This window comes from Brachyhypopomus gauderio, chromosome 18, assembly GCF_052324685.1.
Source record: "Brachyhypopomus gauderio isolate BG-103 chromosome 18, BGAUD_0.2, whole genome shotgun sequence".
Classification (NCBI taxonomy): Eukaryota; Metazoa; Chordata; class Actinopteri; order Gymnotiformes; family Hypopomidae; genus Brachyhypopomus; species Brachyhypopomus gauderio.
Window position 1 is genome coordinate 3242368 of NC_135228.1, and position 24354 is coordinate 3266721.

The 24354-nt window shown below is 39.9% G+C and overlaps 1 protein-coding gene across 5 annotated transcripts in view; it reads left to right on the forward strand.

The window, feature by feature from the left end:
• LOC143481739 (NACHT, LRR and PYD domains-containing protein 12-like) overlaps nucleotides 1-24354 on the forward strand; it is a 92006-nt gene that overhangs the window by 32752 nt on the left and 34900 nt on the right. For 2 of the 5 annotated variants that reach the window (XM_076979858.1, XM_076979862.1), the window contains exons 12-13: nucleotides 11406-11582; nucleotides 11815-11991. In XM_076979858.1, coding sequence (XP_076835973.1) covers nucleotides 11406-11582; nucleotides 11815-11991 — 354 coding nt within the window. Of the gene's footprint in view, nucleotides 1-11405; nucleotides 11583-11814; nucleotides 11992-12191; nucleotides 13827-20231; nucleotides 22425-24354 lie in introns of those variants that run through there. The other 3 variants (XM_076979861.1, XM_076979860.1, XM_076979859.1) reach the window with 3 other exon arrangements.

Here is a 24354-nt window from a genome sequence, read left to right on the forward strand (position 1 = left end):
TTAAAACATGAAGAGAGATGTATATAATTTTAAACTACTTTACAGAAAATAACAAAAAATGAACACTGGGCTGTTCAAAAAATAGCAGTGTCTGCATTTGTCTTTACAAACTCAAAATATGTAACTCCCTTTTCATGAGTTAGCATTCCTGTGAATCACTAACCTAAAATATCGATGACTAACCACAGTTTTTTAGAACTGCTTCACATTTGTGTTGCATAGAGTCAACCAACTTCTGGCACCTGCCAACTGGTATTTCAGCCCAGGATGCTTTGACAATTTCCCACAATTCATTTGCATTTCTTGGTTTTGCCTCAGAAACGGCATCTTTGATGTCACTCCACAAGTTTTCTATGGGATTAAGGTCCGGGGATTGGGCTGGCCACTCCATAACCTCAATTTTGTTGGTTTAGAACCAAGACTTTACTCATTTACTGGTGTGTTTAGGGGCGTGGTCTTGTTGAAACATCTTTTTCAAGGGAATTTCCTCTTCAGCATAAGGCAACATGACCTGTTCAAGTATTCTGATATATGCTGACTGGTCCATTATCCCTGGTATGTGGTAAATAGGCCCAACACCATAGTAAAAGAAACATGCCCATATCATAATGCTTGTTCCACCATGCTTCACTGTCTTCAGAGTGTACTGTGGTTTGAATTCAGAGTTTGGGGGTCCTCTGACAAACTCTCTACGGCCCTTGGACCCAAAAAGAACAATTTTACTTTCATCAGTCCACAATATGTTCCTCCATTTCTCTTTAGGCCAGTTAGGCAAATTGTATCTGCTTTAGTACGTGTCTTTTTTTTTTTAACAGTGGGACTTTGCGGGGACTTCTTGCTAATAGATTAGCTTCACACAGGCATCTTCTAACTGTCACAGTACTCACAGGTAACTGGAGACTGTCTTTGATCCTCCTGGAGCTGAGCTGATCATTGGTTGAGTCTATTCTATGATCCATTTGAATGGTAGTGTTGCATTTTCTTCCACGTCTTTCTGGTTTTGCTCTCCATTTTAAAGCATTGGAGATCATTTTGGCTGAACTGCCTATTATTGTCTGCACTTCTTTTTACCCTCTCCAATCAACTTTTTAATCAAAGTTCGCTGCTCTTCTGAACAATATATTAGGCTTTCAAGGAGAAATGCAAGTACAGCATGTGCTGGCTTCACCCTTAAATAAGGGCCACCTGATTCACACGTTTCCTCACAGAATGATTGTCCTCATTAATTGAAGTCCATGCTGCTATTATTTTGAACACACCCCTTTCAAATAATTATTCAAATACACAGACTCAATATCATGTATATCATGAATGCTGAGTCTGTTGGCTTTCTAAGAATCTATTGCACCCAACTGGTAAATTGTTTGTCATGCGGTAATATAATTTATACCAAAATAAATGTGATTAATCTGGTTAGTCATATTGGACTGCTATTATTTTGAACACTACTATATACTCACAAACAGAACAAATCCATCTCTCTCCCTCTCTCTCAAACACACACACACACACACAGTCAACTGATTTCTCTCACACAGACAAAATATCACTGCCTTAATCAAATAAATATACACAGTTGCTTCTCCCTCACTTCACTCGCTCTCTCATACACACCCCAAAACTGCAGCTCTCTCTCACACACGTCCTGCATCTGTCTCACAAAAACATTATCACTGTATCTCTCTTTCACACACACACATACACAAAGTAATTTTCATTATCTTGTAAATTTTAAGCATGAGAGAATTAAATATAACTCACACACATAGAGTTGTAACGGGGCTCGCGCCCCGGAGCGAGGAGACGGACACAATCGCTGAGAAGAGCGAGATTTATTGAAGGGAATACCAGAATCGTCGTCGCTTAGCCAGTCCGGGTTCATAACAGGAGGGCAGTCCGTAAAACAGGCGTAGACAGGTATAACAAAACAGAAACACGAGCAACAGGCAAAGGAGCAAAAGAACAGGAATACACTACGGTTAATCGAAACAATGAAACATCCAAAACAACCGACAAGGGACAAGGGACACTCAGGGATTATATATACAGAACACCAAACATGGATCAGGTGCAAACAATGATGACAGGGGCGTGGTAACAAACGAGGAATCAGAGACAACGAGCTGGGCGGGATAAACAGGCAGGGAATAACAAAACCACGAGGAACAGAGACGTTGGAGTGACAGCGGGGAGAGGGGGGCATAGCCATACGTGACAAGAGTACACTCTTTCTATTTCTCTCTGTCTCTCACCTACAGTGTCACAATATTACATCTGTAATACTTTTTCCTAATCAACCACATTGAAAATGTTGTTTGAGGAATGCGTGTGTCTGTACATGTGTGTTGCTGTTATTGTGTGTGCCTGACTGTATAACAGACGTTTTTTGTGTATGTCTGCACATGTGTAGCGATTATGAATTGATTATATATAATTATAAGGGGCACCACCCTGAAATTTCAGGGAAATATGTATTTGATAACTGGAATAGATTAAATATCAGTCTCATTTCCAAAAGTGAAGCCCAGCGTCTGTGCAGTGACCCAATACCACTGGTTGAAATATATTTGCCACAGTATTTGGTTTACTGAATAAGTGCAAATTTTATTGATCAATAGATATCAACAATTTAACGTTATATGCTTACGTTACGTTACGTTCAATAAGGTTGAAAACTTGATGTAACGTAGCTCGCGCTGCATAGCGAGGGGACGGACACAAATGCTGAGAAGAGCGAGATTTATTACAGGACATTCCATAATCGTTGTCGAAGTCACAGGCAGGAGTCATAACCGGAGAGCCATCCAAGTGAGACAAGTACAGTGGCATAGTCAAGACAGACACGAAACAAAACCAGGCAGGGTAACACAGAACAGAGCATAAACCAACAGAGAGTATTAACACCGGGAACAGGGCACATGAATCACAAAAGCACAAGAGAAAGAATAACCGACAAGGGGCTAGGGAAACACAGGGACTATAAGTACATGGAACTAACAAGACACAGCTGAGGACGATTACGACACGGGCGTGGCAGACAGACAGAAACCAGGCAGACAGACAAGCAGGGCGGGGCTAACGGGCAAGGGACAACAGAACCAAGGGAACCCAGAGTGACAGCTAGGAGAGGGGGCGTAGCCATACGTGACACTTGATTTAGGTTCAGAGAGTTAATCAAGTTATTAACTGAATCAGAGGAAGGACAAACCAACTAAAGTTAAACTAGCTATGAAATGGAAAACTCCACATACCATTTAAACCAATGTTAACCAACCCAAAAGGTACGATGATTCAAGTAAATAAAAATGGAGGGAAATGCCTTATAGATGAAACTATTATGTGGAAGATAATGGCATGTTTTATATCTGTGCTAAAATTAGATGAAAGCTAGGTCTGAATTGTAAGCTAAGAACTGGCTAAATGTATGTATCACGCTACCTTGGTCAGAGATGTTAGTCCTATAGTGAGTATAAATGATAATAGCAGCAAACCAGACTGGCATCAAAGCGGCATGAGGAATCAGTGTTGCCAACTTAGCGACTTTGTCGCTATATTTAGCGACTTTTCAGACCCTCTAGCGACTTTTTGTGGTGTTATTGGATACTTTTGGAGACTCTGGCCACACACGCTCTTCAGTTGCTGTCCTCTGGGGCGGGTGCTGCCATGAGCCCCGGTGGGTGCTGCCGTGAGCCCCGGCCCACAACACTCAGTGCAGTCTCACACTCTGAGCAGACCCTCACCGCTCCACGTCCACACTGCAAATGAACTGTGCATGCCCAAAGCTGCCTCCCCACCCCGTATTTACAGAGCAGGATGTAAATATAAATGCCTTCAGTGAGACATGAAAAGAAATCACACAGTCTCAGTCATTCCTGCTAACTGCTACTCTTATACTAAAATTTAACAACACAGCAAAAAAAACTATGTAATTAAAATGATTTATACAAAGCATTAAAGTCATGTAGTTCTTTTGAGAAGTGACTGCCTATTTCAAAGGCAGCAGATGTTGTTAATTTGTAATTCTAACATATTTATTTATTTGTTTTTTACTCACTTTTTTCTCTCCCAATGTTATTCATTTACAGCTTCAAAAACGTATTATGCAAATTAGGTGATGACGTCATTTAGCTATTCTAGCGACATTTAGGACAACCAATAGTGACTTTCCTTACTGAGGAGCTGTCAACAATGTGAGGAATGAAGGAGCCTTACTCATGGCGAGAGTCTCCCAGGCTTGGATGGCTGTCTACTGGTGCAGGAATACACAGTATTTTGAGGTCCAAAATAAACCCACGTGTACTTTCAGAGGTTGTATCAAGCACTCACAGTGACTCAGCTGTTTGGTGAAGTTGAGCGGGTCTGATCCCGACCACTGTACACTTGGTTGAGTCCTTCATGGACTTGGACAGGTGTGCTTGCTCGACAGTCTTTATGAGCTACTGTAGAATTTGTATTAATTTCTTTCGAAGACTGAACTAATCCCATCTCTACAAATGAACACAGGAGGCCAGATAACTTTGCTACATGTGAGTTTAAACAAACTCATAGGCTAAACATATACTTAGTTCTTGGATCCCCTTGAGTTTGAAGTTTTCATGGAAATCCAGGCACATTTCTTGTAGCGATGTTTTGACTTCTTTCCAATTCCTAATTCTGACTCCCACTTCAACTAAGCTTTCTTACTAGGTTATGGAGTTTTAGTATTGATCAAAGGGTGTTTTGAGAAGGGAGAGACTAGCTGTCATGCCTATGTATATTCAAAATTAAGCCATTTCCCTCCAGTTGGAAACAAAAGCAATGAAACAACTAAGATACAGAACCATGGCAAAGATAGAAAAAGTTAAATTACATATCAGAGACATGGAAAAGTGTATACGTTTCCTACAGGTACATCACTTAGGAATAAAGAAGAAGCCATTTATGACTTAACAGGCTTCCTTAACTCACCATACTGGAGCTGAGGATGTAATCAACTTAGTAGTAACAATAACCAGAATAATACATTATACTAATAAGAATAAAAGAGATGCGATATTAGACTCATAAGTGAATAAAATGGTAAACAGGGGAAGTATGATCAATAATATACAGTGATGTGAAAAAGTGTTAGCCCCGGTAATCGTGAACTCCTGGCAGTAAAACTCACCCTAGAGCAGTGGAGACACTGGTTAGAAGGGGCTGAACATCCCTTTATTTTGTACATGGAACATAAGAATTTAGAGTACCTAAAGGAAGTCAGGTGACTTAATCCTCGCCAGGCCAAGTGAGCGTTATTCTTCTCCCTTTTCCGCTTTTCAGTCTCCTATAGGCCGGGTTTGAAGAACATAAAAGCTGATTCCCTCTCTTGCTTTCATGATAAAGACCCCGCAGACAAGAAACCAGATATTGCCACGCACCTGTTTCCTCGCCGCTGTTCATTGGAACCTACAAGGCGAAATAGATGAAGCACTATGCACTGACCCGAGTCCTGACGACTGTCCGGCAGGGAAACAGTACATCCCAGTGTCGTTGAGAGGACGTCTCTTACAACTAGCTCACGATACTGCAGGTACAGGTCACCCAGGGATTACATGCACGGTACATCTACTATCACGGCTTTATTGGTGGGCATCTCTGAAGGAAGACATTCGGGATTACATATTAGCTTGTAGCGTTGCACCCCTAAAACTCTCCCTGTGGGGAAACTCCTACAGCTCTCTATTCCTCGCCGGCCCTGGACACACATCACAATGGACTTCATCACTGACCTGCCGAGGTCCGAAGGTAATACTGTTATCTTAGTGGTAGTCGATAGGTTTTCTAAGATGTGTTGCTTGATCCTTTTCCCAAAATTACCTACTGCCATGGAAACTGCCCAAGCCATTTTTTCTTTCGTTTTTGTTTCCGGGTCTTCAGGTTGCCTGAGGATATTGTGTCAGATCAAGGTGTCCAATTCACTTCACAGCTGTGAAAACAATTCTGCAAATTGCTTGGAGTCGCAGTTAGTGCTACCTCTGGCTACCACCCTCAGTCGAACGGTGAGGTGGAACGGGTCAATCAGGAAATAGGGAGGTTACTGAGACAATATTGTGTTTCTCAGGCTGACTGGAGTAAATACTTACTCTGAGCGGAATATGCCCGAAATTCACTAATGCATTCCTCCACCAAAATGACCCCCTTCCAATGCATATATGGGTATTAACTGGCCTTCTTTCCCTGGGACAATAGTTCATCGGACATTCCGCTGCTGGACGACTGCGGTGTGCACTACACACTCGGAGACTTCACTCTGATAGTCGTCAGTTACCCACTTTAGTCTACCACCTAGGTCAGAGAGTGTGGTTGTCAACGCGTGACTAAAAACTGCAAGAAGCTTAGCCCTAAATATGTCAGGCCCTTCAAGGTCTTGCGTCGGATAAACGCCGTCTCGTATGAATTGCAGCTGCCCCCTCAGTATCACATTCATCCTGTCTTTCATGTCTCTCTGCTTAAGCCAGTGTTTTACAGCCCCATGACCGCTACCCCGTCGCTTGCCAAGTCACCTGAACCATTGGAGCTCGACAGGCGCCCCACATACCTCATCCAAGACATCCTAGAGTCCCGTCGGCACCGAGGTGGGCTTCAGTACCTCATAGAGTGGGAGGGTTATGGACCGGAAGAGAGCGCTTGGGTCCCCGCGCGGGACGTATTGGATCCCACGCTTATCGCGAACTTCCATGCTACCCATCCAAACTTCCCTGCTCCCCGTTGCTGTGGCCGCCCCCTGTCTTATTGTTTGGTTGTGGCTGGTGCCGCTCGTCGGAGGGGGGTTACTGTTAGGAACAGCACGTGACCTCCCGGAAAAATTCTGTACACCAGCTGCTCGTTACCTCACCTACTTCACAACTACTTAAGCTTCCCCCTCTCACTTCTGGGTTGCGAAGTATTGTTGCCATGCCACATACCAAATGTTCTATCTCTGTGATTGCCCTCCTGTGTACTGACCTGTGCTCTCCTTCCAGACCTCGTTCCCTGCCTAGTCTCAGTGTACTTTCTGCCTTCTGTGTACCCGGCGTGACCCTGGACCGTCCTGACCTTGACTACAACACCCATACACCACACACGCTCAGTGGAGTTATTCGCCCATTCGAGTGCTCTGTATTCACATCTCAAATAAAAACAACTATATTCCGCATTTGGATCCTTGTCTGCCTGGTTGGTTCGTTACAACAAGCTCTAATGTTCTTTTTACTCAGCAGTAGGGGTGGGTATCGCCTCTGATTTCCCATTTCGATTCGATTTCGATTCACAAGGTCCCGATTCAATTCGATTTTCGATTCGATTCGATTCAATATCGATTCTTGTAGGGACATTTCAGTTACAATAAAAAGTGTAGTTTGAATGTGAAATGTTGTAATGATACAAGGAACACTCAAACTTTATTAAAATGTATTAAGATATTAGTGTTTATACTGTGAACAACAGTTACATTCTTTGTTTAATATCAATTAATGCACACTCTTCCACATAGCTCCTTTACCAGAAAAGGCATTGAAAGCGGTTTTGAACAGCCTTTTAAAGTGCAAATTAAGTTTACATGTAACAAAAACATTTATGAACATACTTCTGAATATTGTAAACATTAAGGTCCAAAAACTAATATTTATTCATGACTGCTTTCTGACATCTTGGAGATTGTCAAATTTTTCTGCAAGAAAAGCAGCTGATCAACATGTTGAGGAGTGAGACAGCTCCTTTGTGCAGTAACAATATTGATCAACATGTTGAGGAGTGAGACAGCTCCTTTGTGCAGTAACAATATTGATCAAAATGTTGGAGTGAGACAGCTCCTTTTTGCAGTAACAATATTGATCAACATGTTGAGGAGTGAGACAGCTCCTTTTGTGCAGTAACAATATTGATCAACATGTTGGAGTGAGACAGCTCCTTTGTGCAGTAACAATATTGATCAACATGTTGAGGAGTGAGACAGCTCCTTTGTGCAGTAACAATATTGCCAACTGTTGAGGAGTGAGACAGCTCCATTTTGCAGTAACAATATTGCCAACTGTTGAGAAAACTTTACAGCTTTATACTAATCTTGACGCGTCGCGACCGGCGTGAGGGTCCGCGCGCCGAAAACGACGTAATCGCGTGCACCTCTCGAATTCTGTAACTCCGCGCGAGCCGCGCTTCAGCGCAATGAACAAAGACATGTTTGCAGGGTTCATACACCTTTAAAAGGTGGAATTCAAGCACTTCGGTTATTTTTTTTTGGCACGGGGAGAACTTGTAGATAGTTTAATTGCAAATGCCTTCTGTAGTGGAGTTTGTTTGGGTTCTGGCGTTTTTTGAATATCAGGATGGTGTCGCGTTAAATGATTTCTCAGATTTGTGGTATTCCCACAGTATTTCACCTCCATGTTGCACAGTTTACACACGGCTGTGCTTTTATCCAACTCTTCCCTACCATCATGGTTTCTGAATCCAAAATGTAACCATACATCTACAGGGTTGCCAACTTTTCAAGATCGCTTGGAGTGAGATTTGAACCTGGAGGGGGTGGCAGTGTAAAATGGACACAAATTAAGTATTATATCGCGATCGATCGCTCGCCAGTGGTTGGCGCCACAGCGAACTAGTAGCTCATTGAATCATAGATGTGGATCAGACCTACATTTTTTTACTTTTGCTGCAGCCATGCTTAACTGATCACCCCAGCCAAGTGGCGGTGCTCGAGAAAAAAAGGATGATCTCGCGAGATAAAACGCGAGACGTTAAAACGGTACGCATATGCGGGGAAAATTGGCTAATTCTAAACATCGATCTGAGGTTTCATAAATCGATATCGAATCATTCAAATGAAGATCGATTTGAATCGAAAGATTGATTTTTTAAACACACCCCTACTCAGCAGTGGTTTTCATCTAGGAACGCTGCCATGTAGGCTATTTTTGCCCAGTCTCTTTCTGATGGTGGAGACATGAACACTGACCTTATCTGAGGCAAGTGATGCCTGCAGTCCTTTGGATGTTGTTGTGGGGTCTTTTGTGACCTCTTGGATGAGTTGTCGCTGCACTCTTGTGGTAATTTTGGGCGGCTGGCCACTCCTGGGAAGGTTCACCACTGTTCCATGTCTTCGCCATTTGTGAACAATGGCTCTCACTGTGGTTCACTGGATTCCCAAAGCTTTGGAAATGGTTTTATAACCCTTTCCAGACTGATAGATCTCAATTACCTTCTTTCTCAATTGTTCCTGAATTTCTTTGGATCTCGGCATGATGTGTAGCTTTTAAGAATCTTTTGGTGGACTTCACTTTGTCAGGCAGGTCCGATTTAATTTGAGAACAGATGTGGCAATAATCAGACCTGGGTGTGGCTAGAGACAGTGTACTCAGGTGTCAAAAACCACAGTGATGGTATGTTTTAACAAAGGGGCAAACACTTTTTCACACAGGGCCATGTCGGTTTGTATTTTTTTCTCCCTTAATAATAAACACCTTCATTTAACACTAGAGGTCCTGAGATTTCAGGATTCTCAGGACATCACCCCTCCTTCTTCTCCTTCTTGCCAGCAATTAGCAAAGCCAAACATCACCCTTTATTATGTTAATTCACAGAGCAAGACTGAGGCAGCAGCCTCACCCAGAAAGTCTCTGCACCCAGAAAGTCAAACAAGCAGATCACAAACAAGCAGAAACACAAATGCTTCTATCAAATGCTTCTAACACAAATATAGATAGATAGATAGATAGATAGATAGATAGATAGATAGATAGATAGATGTACAAAGAGCAAGATTCAAGTGCTTCGATGCTCCTACATGAGAAAGTAAGGTGTCCTTGATGTTTTAGAAAGCAAATTAGCAAAGGCATCATAATGCTAATTTCCGCTAGCAAGTCAATGGGATTTCCCATACAACATTAGCATCAAGCTAATCGTGCCATATAATTTCTTAGCTAATTACACGGAGACAGAAAGTGTTCGATTACTACAAATATTATATAGTATAATATAGTAAAGGAAATATACAAAGAGCAAGATTCAAACTATTTTATTTATTTATTTTTATTGTTTGGCGGGACTCATTAGAGAAACAGTCGTCTCTACGTCTGCTGCTACGTGCGCTTGAATTGTAACTTTTGAAACACGAGTCTACAAATTTTCTGCTGTTTGTTGTAGGATCGGTAACATATACAGTCTGCTTGTAACTTTGAGTTTACCGTGAGGTTGTGTCGCATGGGGGTTGAGCCGCTTCCGCTGCATTCCAGATCATTACCAAAACAATGGGCGTTAATCCCTTCTCAGCAGGGGAGTGGGCTACATGGACTTTACTAAGCCTTGCGAAATTTTCCGCAGCTGTCGGGGAACTAGTGTTTAAAATAGCATTTTGTGTTTACCTGTGTTGTCTTTGACTAATATCTAAATTGGTTTGATGTTCCGAAACATTTAAGTGTGACAAACATGGAAAAAATCAGGAAATCAAGAAGGGGGCAAACACTTTTTCACACCACTGTATATGCGTTAATATGGAATACACAGTTCACATAATCATTTCAATAATAATGAGACAGGATTTAATCTTTATGTTCAAATATCAGTCCTGATAGCAAAGTGTAGAATTGTCTAGTACTGAAAGTGTAGAATACTGCTAGCTCATTGATCATCAGTAATCCTATATTCTTTAGCTACCGTTTATCATTTTTCTTTATTTGAATAATTCCAAGTTTTGTGTCTTTGTAATGGTCTTGAAGAGCTGCTTCCTCTAACAGGGGTTAGAATCCAGTACCTATCCCAGAATATAGAATTATAAAAATCATGGTCAATTCTGGCATTCTTGGGTATAGGTCTGTTTGCAAATTCCAAAGGTGATGCTTTCTGGTTAGGGATGCATTAAGTAAACACCAAAGCCATAAATGGTCTCCTCGGTCTTGGTGGAAGCCATAATTCCTGTAACGAATCAAGGGTTGCGGGTGTGACGCAAACACAAGTATCAATATACCTTATTAAATCAAACAGGGAAGAGAAACGAGACGCAGGTGGAAACATTGAGGACAGGGGCATGACAGACAGAAGGGAAACCAGGAAATGGGGAAACAAGGCGGGACCGACGACTGGGAAGGAGGGTGGAGCTGGATGTGACAATTCCTCAGACTAGGTCTTCATGAATCTGACAAGAAGGGTTTCCTCAGTCCTGGGGTCATGAACTTTGGGTCCCCAGCAGAGGGGCAGAAAGAAAGCCTTTCTTAGCAATTCTCACTTCATGCTGCACGAACATTAAATGACCCAAAAAGGTTATTTTCAAACTTTATGAAGGGATGCGCTTCCTGTGATTGTGACGGTAGACCCTCCGACCAAGAGAATGAAAAATCTTCTGTGTTCTTCACGCTACACATGTGTGAGTGTGTGTTGAACTGTAAAGGTAAGAGTTTTTCTCCTCTCTACAGGCTGTCTGATGGCAGTATTACAGAGGAAGGCTGTGCTGCTCTGGCTTCAGCTCTGAGGTCAAACCCCTCATCACACCTGAAAGAGCTGAATCTGAACCAGAATAAACCAGGAGACTCAGGAGTGAAGCAGCTCTCTGCTCTACTGGAGGATCCAAACTGTAAACTGGAGAAACTACAGTGAGTTACTGACTCTTTAGACAGTAAATATCCCCCCTTTATCAAACACACACACACACACACTTGTTATTTCATTCTAACTGCATCTCTCACTAACACGCACTATATTACATATGTTTGGGGTGTTTAGTGAAGAGTGCAGCTTAATTTCTGTCTGTATGTGTATGGGAATGCTTGTATATGTGTGTACTTACTGTAGCTGTAAATGTGTTTTTTCTCCATCTCTCTACAGTCTGTCTGACTGCAGTATTGGAGAGGAAGGCTGTGCTGCTCTGTGTTCAGCTCTGAGGTCAAACCCCTCATCACACCTGAGAGAGCTGAACCTGAATTACAATAAACCAGGAGACTCGGGAGTGAAGCAGCTCTCTGCTCTACTGGAGGATCCACACTGTACACTGGAGAAACTAGAGTGAGTTACTCTAGTTAGTGCGCGCGCACAAACACACACACACACACACACACACACACACACACACACACACACACAAGGAATGAAAGAATTACATATTGAAGAATTACATTCTTCAGATTTCTCCGAAATGTTATAGCATTATTGAACTTTTGCACTTTTCTGTGTGCAAGTACATTTAAAATGCCTCTCTATTGCAGTCTGTCTAACTGCAGTATTACAGAAGAAGGCTGTGCTGCTCTGTGTTCAGTTCTGAGGTCAAACCCCTCATCACACCTGAGAGAGCTGATTTTGGAACGCAGTAAACCAGGAAATTCTGGTGTGGAGCTTGGACGATCTTCTGGAAGATCCACACTGTAAACTGAAAATACAAGAGTGAAATACTGACTTGTGTCAACAACAGCTCAATGTGAGTGAGTGAGTGAGTGAGTGAGTGAGTGAGTGAGTGAGTGAGAGGGAGAGAGAAGAAACTAGTAGTTACTGTTGTAGACTATAAGCCCTTTTCACAAAAAATGGAAATGCACCAACGCTGGGTGAATTAGGTTCCTGTACTCCTGGAAGACTGGAGTTGTGCTAAATTCAGCATCCCCCACCGTGAGATGCATCTCCTTCTTGGGATAGAAATAGCAGAACATACTTAATTATAGCATTTTACCCACATGTCTCATATCAAAATGTTCAGAACAATCTCAGCTCTCTTCCTAATGAGGTTACATTGACTTAGAGTATTGCATAACACTGGGAAGGCCAACGCTACGAAAAAAGTCGCAAGGAAAATCAGCCGCCGAGTAGCCCACTTCCCCGCTGTGAAGAGATTAGTGCCCTTTGTCTTGCTAAAGATATGTGCGTGTTTGAAGCGCCGACCCCCGCTCCCCTTTGCAAGGAAATTCAGCCCGGCCAGTGCATCTGTATATCACAGCTCCAAGAAGCAATTCAAAAGTTACAATCTATCTTTCTTTATAGCGCGAAGATAATTATTCATATGCTGAATAGGAATGAATCCTTTGGTTTGAATTGCGCTAAACATTCTAAGTGAAATAAATCCTCGCGTTGTTTTTGTATTAGGCGTACGTGCTGTGCAATTTTCTCAAGGCAAACCAGACACAGACTAGCCAGTTTTATATGTTTCATTCGCATTTTATGCTTACTTCATCGCACTAAAGAATAAACTACAATAATGTGCTCGTTGTAGGCATACGTGTTGTGCGATTTTCACAAGGCAAACCAGACAATGACTAGCCCATTTTATGAGTGTCAAGCGCCGACCACCGCTCTCCTTTCCAAGGAAATTCAGCCTGGGCAGTTCATCTGTATATCACAGCTTCAAGAAGCAATTCAAACGTTACAATCTATATTTCTTTATAGCGCGAAGATAATTATTCATATGCTGAATAGGAATGAATCCTTTGGTTTGAATCGCGCTAAACATTCTAAGTGAAATAAATCCTCGCGTTGTTTTTGTATTAGGCATACGTGCTGTGCAATTTTCTCAAAGCACACCAGACACAGACTAGCCAGTTTTATATGTTTCATTCGCATTTTATGCTTACTTCATCGCACTAAAGAATAAACTACAATAATGTGCATGTAGTAGGCATACGTGTTGTGCGATTTTCACAAGGCAAACCAGACACTGACTAGCCCATTTTATGAGTTTCAAGCGCCGACCACCGCTCCATTTCCAAGGAAATTCAGCCTGGCCAGTTCATCTGTATATCACAGCTTCAAGAAGAATAAACAATCCATTTGTAGTAAGCATACGTGTTATGTGATTTTGTATGTGTTTCATATGTTTTTTATGCTTACACTAAAGAATAAACAATGCGTTGGCGGTACGTGTAGTGTGATGGCAAATTCACAGAATCGTGCTGCAGAGTAAACATATATACATTTTGAATACACTACAAACTTGTAAGATACCAGTCAATCTGTGTACCTATATTTTTTGTAATGTAACATACTTGCACATTGTGTTAGAGTTTGAGTATATACGCGATTTACAGAAATAATGCCGGTAATAGAACCGTTGTAAAAGTTTTATACACACACACACACACACACACCCCACCCAGTAATAACAACAATAAAGATATTCTTGCCTTAGCAATGACAGGGTAAAACAAATGTGTGATGCAGAACAACAATATTTTTATTAGAAAAATAGAAATCTCATTTGAAATACAGCCAAGTGCGCTTTGAGCATCCCGCAAGCTAACAGTTGCTACATATCCATGGCCCATCCTTTCTACATTTTCGACAGGTGTACTTGGCGCACACAGCACACCGCTCCGAGCTGTGATTCCTGTTGCAGTGTATCTGCACCTGGCACTGCGTCGTCTTTCCAGGAGCAGGTGGAGGTCGTTGCTTTTTCGCCATTGTCTTTTCCTGTAAGAATCGACGCCGAAGTTCCTCAGCAAGAGCATGTAAAAAGTCTCTTCTGCTCTCCGTGGACCTCTTGCATGTCGTATACAAAACATGTGCATTCATCGCTGCCAAGTCCAGCATGTTGTAGAACACTGCAACAGGCCACCTGCGTGTTCCTGCGCGGACCGTATACCCACGCACCTTCTGGTCCATGATATCCACACCGCACTGCAAAGAAGAAACATAAAAAGGTTATGTTACATTACAAACATTATAATCATTTTGTCTGACATATATGACATAAAAATTCAATAATGTGACATTATTTATCATCATATACGCATACCTTCATGCTGTTGTAGTCCGTGATCGTGTTTGGTTTCCTTTTGCGGCCTTCGGAGATCGTGACTTGTTTGTGCATTGTGCTGAGAATGCAGACTTTCCCAAATATGGAAGAGCATTGCACATATACTTGGTCTTCAAATCAGCAGCAATCCAAAACTTTATGCCAAACTTGTCAGGTTTTGTAGCGATGTATTGCAGGAAAGGACAGCGGACCTTGGTTGGAAAGAGCTGCTCATCAACGGTGATGTGTTGTCCTGGCGTGTAACACAGAGTGCAGTTACGTACAAAACATTGCCAGATGTCCGAGATTGCAGCAAATCTGTCGCTCTTTACACGTTCCGCACGGGTGTCCTTGTCATCGAAGCGCAAGTACCGCATGATTTCTTTGTAGCGGTCACGCGACATCGTGTCCTTGATTGCAGGCACAGCGTATTTCTTAGACCAACAATCGGCCACCGCTCCAACCGGGCAGAGTATTGCCCGCAGAAAAAGCACTGCGATGAAAGCCATCAACTCGCTGACAGACAGGTTCCAGCTCTGATCCGCTCTGTGGGCTTCATGGACCGTGCAGTGTGTGATTGTCCTCAGCATCTCTATGTCGATCAAACACAGAAAGCTCTGCAACCTGCTTGTGATTCTGCGCTGTAGAAGTAAAATAAAAATCATATCACTTGTATGTAAAAAAAATAGGAAATATAAAATAATTTTTTTTTCATCTTTACATCTACAAAAGAGGTAATATAGTTGGCCATCCGTGATAACATTACTTATATGTAAAAAAAAGAAGAGGAAATATAATATAAATATATTTATAAAATATAACAAAGAGGAAATATAGCTGGCCAAATTCAGTTCAATGCTTTTTCCTATGTACATCCGTGATAACATTACTTATATGTAAAAAAAAGAGGAAATATAATATAAATATATTTATAAAATATAACAAAGAGGAAATACAGCTGGCCAAATTCAATTCAATGTTTTTTCCTATGCACTACACTACAACATGCACTACAGTTTCATCTATACAAAAGAGGAAATATAGCTGGCAAAATTCACCTCTGTACTTTTCTTGTATACATCTACGAAAAGAGTTTTTTACATTACCTTGGCATGCTCTGTAGGTCCTGCTGTCTCACTGAACGTAAAAGTGGTGCTGCCGTGTCCAAGACTTCTTACAACATCAGTCTTTTCCCAAGCGGTTCCATCTTTTGCGTTTATGTTCGTTGCAGGCTTACTGACATCCTTAGCAACAGAACGCTTCTTTCGTGGAGGGCTACGGTTTTCGTCATCCGATTGTCCACTCGTATCTGCGCCAGTTGCAAGAAGCTGCAAGATTAGCATTGGGCTGTGATTTCAGGACCAATGTTGATCAGATGCATCAGGAACTGTGTTGGATGAAGGTTAGAGATAGGGCTGCATACTGTCTATTGCTTTTTTTACATAAAATTAAAACGCTACAAAAACCTTTTTACATTTATTCACAGCTGCTACCCACTTCAAACAGACATACTTTTAATACAAGACGAGCTTCTGTTGTTTCTTTCATATTACCTCTGCCACGAACAAATGCATTAAAAAATACTGTTTTATATAGAGCTGTTTCTTGTTGGAATATGTTGCCATCAGGATTAACAGATTTGGAAATGTACAATAGATTCAAAGTTATTCTTAGGAAATCTATCATTTACAATCAAATATTACTTGGGTAAAAATTTCTTGTTTTCTTAATTCAGTGACCTTGATTTAACTGTGAATTTTCTTGTTTTGTTTTGTTTATAACTAGAAGGTGTTTTCAGCCAGGTGGTCTTGTTTAGATTACTGGGTGTTGGCCTCTTTGTTATGTAGGTTAGCGCTGGCTATTTTTATTTTTATTTTATTTTTATTTATTTTTATTTTTTGTTGATTGTGTTGTTTAATATGTTTTTGTGGGCCTCAGGAAGAGTAGCTTCTGCTGAGGCAGAAGCTAATGGGGACCCGTTTAATAAAAGAAAGAAAGAAAGTTGAAAGTGCCAGATCGGAGTCTTCAGCACTAAAACAAAGTTCCTCTCCTCCGTCGGAATCATAGTCATCCATTGCGTTCAGAAGAGCCAAAGCTTGCAAAGGAGTGTAAATCCTCTTGTGTGCCATCGTAGTGTCCGTGTCTTCCTCGCAGAACAAGAAAAATATATGAAATGACTCACCTGTGTTTGTGTGTCCGTTTTTATCCCAGCTTGGAGAAGACCACACCCCACCCATCTTCAACAAGTGTAAATTGTGAACCTTCACGGCGGCTGATGCAAAGGCGCTAATGACATGCGTATCGATACCCGCTAATCACTAACCGATACTTGCGCATTTCCATTTCTTTATATCTGATGGATGAATAGATGTATAGATGAATGGATAATCAGTCAGTCTCTGGGTTAAAATTTAATTTAATTGTTCTGTAATTATCTGGAATTAGGTGGAAAAACAAAATTGATATGGCTAGAATTTTTATATAAGTAGTGCTGTTTCATAAAAGCAGAACAACAAATAACATGTAGGCTACAATGCCTATATTTGACTTTCTCTAAATATCTATATACAGATAGAATATATATAATTTTTATGATATTTCAGAGATTATTTTGTGGCATTTCCTGTCTATGTAGCAGTGCAAATTATATATATTCTCTACCTGTAAATTAGTGCTGTTTCGTAACGGACGAATTGCAGAAATAACATGCATACAATGTTTGATTCTGTCTAAATATCTAGATACGGATAGAATATATATAATTTGTACTGATTGATTTCAATTTTTACTTAATTTTAGATAATACTTGGATAGTATAAAACAAATAACTTCTAGCACATACGCCTACTACAAGTACAACGTTTATTCTTTAGCGCGAAGATTTATTTCAGTTAGAATGTTCAGCGCGGGGTCGGCGCTTCAAAGGAAGCGTAAAATACGTATGAAACACATATAAAATGGGCTAGTCATTGTCTGGTTTGCCTTGTGAAAATCACACAACACGTATGCCTACTACAAATACAACGTTTATTCTTTAGTGCGAAGAAGTAAGCATGAAATGTTTTTGAAACACATAAAATGGGCTAGTCAGTGTCTGGTTTGCCTTGTGAAAATCGCACAACACGTATGCCTACAACGAGCACATTATTGTAGTTTATTCTTTAGTGCGATGAAGTAAGCATACAATGCGTATGAAACACATAAAATTGGCTAGTCAGTGTCTGGTTTGCCTTGTGAAAATCGCACAGCACGTACGCCTACTACAAATACAATGTTTATTCTTTATCGCGAAGATTTATTTCAGTTAGAATGTTTAGCGAGATTCAAACCAAAAGATTAATTCCTATTCATCATAGGAATAATTACCTTCGCGCTATAAAAAAAAGATAGTTTCACGGGTTGTAACTTTCGAATTGCTTCTTGAAGCTGTCATATACAGATGAGCTGGTTTTCTGTGGAAAGAAGAGCGGGGGTCTGCGCGGTTTGCCTGCGAAACTCCTCGTACTTTTAGCCATATTAGTGTTTGACCTGCTGCCTCAGTGCTCCGCATTTGCATAATAAAAGGATGGCTAATTGCTGGCAAGAAGGAGGGGTGATGTCCTGGAGATCCTGAAATTTCAGTCTTGCTAGTGTTAAATAAATAATATGGTCCTAAACCTGGAAATATGAGGCATATTTTTAAAAATTCTTTCATATTTTATATGAAATTACACATTTACTGAAAGAGATCAATAATATTGCTTGAAATATGTTTGCTCAAGTGTTTGCTTCACAAAAATAGTGAAACGTAATATATATAGTAGTATACAAGTATAAAGTAGTCTACAGAAATGTGTACACCAAACTACAGAAAACTCCCGAACTACAGACTAAATCAGCTTAGCCAAAACCATATCCACTCATCTAGATTATTATATACTATACTTTCACATCTACAAAGCAAACATCTAGGCAAAAGACAAAAACGAAATAATAAAAAATAAGTAAAAATAATTTTATAAAGAATAAATTACGAATTTTGCACAGAAGCAGTTTCTAGATAGCCAGCCAGCTAGCTAGCCAGGAGGCTAGCTAGACAGCTAGTAACACATCGCGAGCCGATCTGGGATCGTCCGCTATTATAGTGAGCAATATTGCAAAATAACATTCATTTAGCCTTTGATCTGTTATACTTTTCATAAAACCCTTCAGGAAATCAACATAGGTTCATAACCGCTATGTAGTAGTAGTAAGGGCTAGTAGTAGTAGTAGTAAACTACTGAGCAAAACCGGTTTGTTTACCTCAGGCGTCAGAAAGCGTCCAAAGCTTCCGCAAAGGGCGATATGTTTCCTGAGGTCGTAGGTCGTCGGGTCACGAGTCTCTCCTCAGGCCTACAATATGGGGGTCATCAGTAGACACTAGCTAGCTAGATGCTACATAGAACTACAAACAGGACTACAGTACACCATCACGAAATTCGCGAGCCTATCTGTGATCGCCCGCTATTATAGTGATCGATATTGCATTCATTTAGTCATCGATCGTTTATATTTTTCATAAACCCCTCAGGAAATCAACATAGGTTCATCAGTAGATGCTAGCTAGCCAGATGCTAGCTAGCTGCTAGCTAGCGAACTAACTACACGGGACCATCACGAAATTCGCGAGCCTATCTGTGATCGCCCGCTATTATAGTGATCAATATTGCAAAATAACATTCATTTAGCGTCTACTTATCTACATGGCGATGATGCTAGCGGCTAGCTAGCGGCAGTCAAAGTTTGTATTTCTGCCGTTTGTCTGAGGTAAACAGATCTAAAGCAGTCTAAAGCCCTCCTACATCCGTGAAGGGGATATATACGGGCATGCTTCAACTCGGTCATGTATTGCCATCTTGTGGCCAGTCTGCTCAAGCTTGAATTAACATTTAAAGGGACAGCTTCCAGTTTCCAAAAACGTATGAACCGTGTGTCTGTGATGTATCGCTGAGATATTAATAACATTAATAGATACACTCGCACGGCGGCCATCTTTGATAGCAACGTTATCCGACATTTTTTCCACTTCACGGTGGTTCTGCTTACTGGTGTAATCTGGAATTTACTGCATATTTTTATATTTTCTCTGTCCGATGAACAACGTGTAACGTTATTTTTCTCTTCTAACAAGGCACCATATAATTTACACAGGAAAGGAACATTTGAATGGCTAGCTGGCTATTGCTGCGGTTAGCTGATTTTTTTATATACACAAGATGCGGCTCGTGCACGTATTACAAAATACTATGGAGATATTATTTTTAACATTGTAAAGCGACCTTGAATTTGTGAAAGATATATAAATAAACTTATTATTATTGCAAGTTACTTATTTGTATGGTAATTAGCTCAGAAAAAAAAGTATTTGTGAGTGATTTTTGTTTTTTAGGAGACTGTTGTCTTGGCTGCTTAACCTATATCCTTTTGTGTTTGTTACAAACATGGGTGGGCTAACTGTGAGTAGTAGCCATTTTTTATTTTATTTTATTTTATTTAACCCTTGTTTAACCAGGAAAAAAATCCCATTGAGCCACAATGGCTCTTCTTCCAGGGAGTCCTGGCCAAGAGTGGCAGGCAGCAAGTTAAACATTTAAAATAAAATACAAAGACACAGGACAGAACTGCAAGAGGACTGAAGACAAAAATCAAACTACAAAATCAAATAAAGAAATAAAATATGAATGAAACTAAAACATGCAACATACACTAAGGAAAAAGAAAACTACAACAAGACAATTCTCATAAACACAACTGACAATACATTTAGAGAAATAGACTCATGGACATCATATTTAAAAGCAATGGCAATGCTCTGTAAGAGTAGATTTTAAGAGGTTTTTAAAAATATTGACAGGAGGAAGTGTCTCTAAATGCAATGTGTTCTGGAGTTCATTCCAGGCATATGCCGCATAGTATGAGAAGGATGTCTTGCCCAAATCAGTCCTTATTGAGGGTACAATTAATAATAACTTATTTGTTGACCGTAAACTGTATGTACTAGTGTGTAAAGAAAGCAATGTTGAGATATATTGTGGCAGGTTACCCAATAATGCTTTCAAAGTAAAAGTCAGAAAGTGAAACTTTCTTCTAAAAGAGAGAGAGGACCATTGCACCATATCATATAGCAAGCAGTGATGAGTCCTATTTGCTGTTCCTGTAATAAAACGCAGAGCAGAGTGATATAAAACATCCAGCTTTTTCAATAGCAATTGTGAAGAATGCATATAAATTATATCACCATAGTCTAAAACTGTTAAGAATGTGCTCTCTACTAACCTTTTTCTTGCTTTGTATGGGAAGCATTTTCTTTGTCTAAAATAAAATCCTAGTTTAGGTCTAAGTTTTTTTAAGAGGCATTCAATATGTGTATTAAAAGAAAATTTTCCATCAAGCCATACTCCTAGATATTTATAAGAGGAAACCCTTTCTAACTGTGTTCCATTAGTGGTAAAAATAGACCCATTACATTGTTTGTGTGAACGTGTAAAGACCATGAATTTAGTCTTTTTTGTATTTAGAACCAGCTTAAGCCCTACAAGGGAATTTTGTACCAGATTAAAAGCAGACTGTAAGCAAATCACAGCCTCTTCTACTGATGATGCAATGGTGTATAAAATTGTGTCATCAGCATAAAGATGTACTTTTGTGGGACTTAAACCTACACCTAAGTTATTTATATAAATAGAAAACAGAATAGGGCCTAGAATTGATCCTTGGGGCACACCCATTTTAACTTCTAAAGAGGATGAGGTGCAGTTATCAATGGTTACACATTGAGATCTACCACTCAAATAATTAGAAAACCAGTTAACGACAGGGGGGCTAAAACCTACACTTTTCAATCTTTGCAATAAAAGATCGTGACAGACTGTATCGAATGCTTTAGACAAATCAATAAAAAGAGCAGCACATGAGTTTTTGTTGTCTAAAGCAGAAATAATATCATTCGTCACTGATGTTATCGCAGTAATCGTACTGTGTTCTTGCCTAAAACCAGACTGCATAGGACTTAAAATGCTATGGCTAGCCAAGAAATGTTTTATTTGTTCATTAATAAGTGATTCAAATAATTTAGCCATAACCGATAGTCTGGAGATAGGACGATAATTGTCCAAATTAGTAGGGTCACCACCCTTTAACAGTGGGAGGACAAGGGCAGATTTCCAGGAATTTGGAATAGAGCCGCTGATCAAACTAAGATTTAAAATAGCAGAAATGGGGTCAGCTATCAATCTTGCAGCTAGTTTAAGAAAATATGGCTCAATATGATCTGACCCAGCAGACTTTTTACAGTTTAAGTTTAAAAGCGCCTTTTGTACCTCATAAGCAGATATGTATGAAAAATTAAAAGCATCCAAAAGGTTAGTAGAGACAGTTGAGGATTCACTGCCCACATTAGAGGTTGAGAGGGTCGCCTGTGTCACCATTCCTGCCATAATAAAATGCCTATTAAAAACCTCTACTAAATTTTGTTTACCCCTCACTTCTCCTTGTTCTGTTTTAACAGCTTCAGGTATGGTGTGGGGTGGCATATCCCCGGAGGTAGATTTAACTAATTTCCAAAATGTTTTAGGGTCATTTAGATTTTCTTGTATTAGGTTTAAATAATGCTCACTTTTTGTATTTTTTATTAATCTTGTACATTTATTTCTTAAAGCCCTGTAGATTAACCAGTGTTTATCATCATTAAACCGTTTAGCTTTAACCCAAGCCTCATTTCTTTCTCTAATGGCTCCTGCAAGTGTTTCGTTAAACCATGGGTTATCCCTACCCTTCACCCTATATCTTCGTAGAGGTGCATGCTTGTCAATTATAGATAGAAATGTGTTTCTGAAATAATCCCATGCCAGATCTACATCATCCATATAACACACTCTATTTAAATCACTTTGATGGATGTCATGCAGAAAAGCCTGTTCATTAAAACATTTATAATTTCTTTTCAAAATAATTCGTGGTTTCACTTTAAATGCTTTACATTAAGCTACATCATCTCTGAACTATGATAAAATTGAGAAATTGATAAAATATTCCTCACTTATCATCTTGATCATTTAATTTACTATATAACTTGGTGAAAGATAGCATGATATCTGCTGCCAGCTATCTTTGCACCATTTTCTTCACCAACTGATGAATGTTAAACAGTAACTAGAATAATTATTTCAAAAAAATATATTAATAAAATGCCATTGTGATTGTTTTTTCCTGTAGGTCAGTTCAGGTCAGATACTGTGAATACATCCAACCTACAGTATGTTAGAAGTATCCCACAGTCTTTGAAACAAAATGCACAGGTTATTAAGTTAGCTCTACTAAATATCAGATATATTACAAATAAGTCTTATTTAATTAACGATTTAACTACATCTTATGGGCTTGATTTCATGCTTTTAACAGAGACATGGTTAAATTCATATAGTGCTGATATTGTGCTAACTGAGTCGGCTCCACCAAACTAACTTTTTAAATGTTTCTCGCAATGGCAAGAAAGGTGGAGGTGTAGCAATGTTGTTTAATGACACTTTCCAATGCAAGCAGTTGTCACTTGGTGATTTCACATATTTTGAATATTTGAGTGCAATTTTAAAAGGGGTACAAAGAATATTACTAGTCACTGTCTACATGCCTCCTAGGTACAATGCTAATTTTATTGATGATTTCACAGATATGTTATCTTTTATTTCTACTGGATTTGATCATTTTGTCATTGCTGGTGATTTTAACATTCATATTGATAATCCCAATGATAGTTATGCCAAAGAATTCTATGATGTACTTGAATCTTTTGAACTTTCTCAGCATGTGACTGGAAGCACGCACTGCCATGGTCACACTTTGGATGTGGTTATCTCAAAGGGTCTTAACATTTCAGCCTGTGTTAAGGATGTTGCATTGTCTGATCACTACTGTGTATTTTTTGAAATGTGGATTTCAATCCAATAGCAATGCCAGGCAGGTTAGGTTAAAGAAAAGACAGATAAATGACAGAACTGCTGCACTTTTTGTTACCAAAGTGTGCTCTGCACCTTGCCAACTATCAGGCTCTGTTGATACTCTGCTGGATAGTTTCAACTCAAAAACTGCCAGTATCTTGGATCAGATTGCACCAGTTAGAGTTAAAACCATGCAATGTAAGCAGAAAGCTCCATGGAGAAATGATCCTTCAGTTCAGCACCAAAAAAGGGAATGCAGAAAGGCTGAGCGCAGATGGCGTAAAACTAACCTTCACGTACATAAAGAGATTTTCAAAGATAGGCTGCGTGATTACAATATAATAATGTGTAAAGCTAGACAATCCTTCTTCTCTAGCATTATTAACAATAATGTTAACAATAGCAAAGTGCTTTTCACTATGGTTGACAGACTAACAAACCCACCTACATATATGGCCCCTGAGCTAGTTTCAATTGAGAGATGTCATGAGTTTCAAAATTTTTTAATACTAAAATCCACAATATCAGACAAGCCATCTGTACGCCTTTGTCCACCAACGAGCCGATTTTCTCTCCAAAACCACGCAAAATGTTCAACATGTCCCAATTCAGTACTATTAATGAAGAAGGTTTAATTGATACAGTGAGTCATCTCAAATCATTGTCAGGAATGCCACCTGATCCTCCTTAATCAGTCTC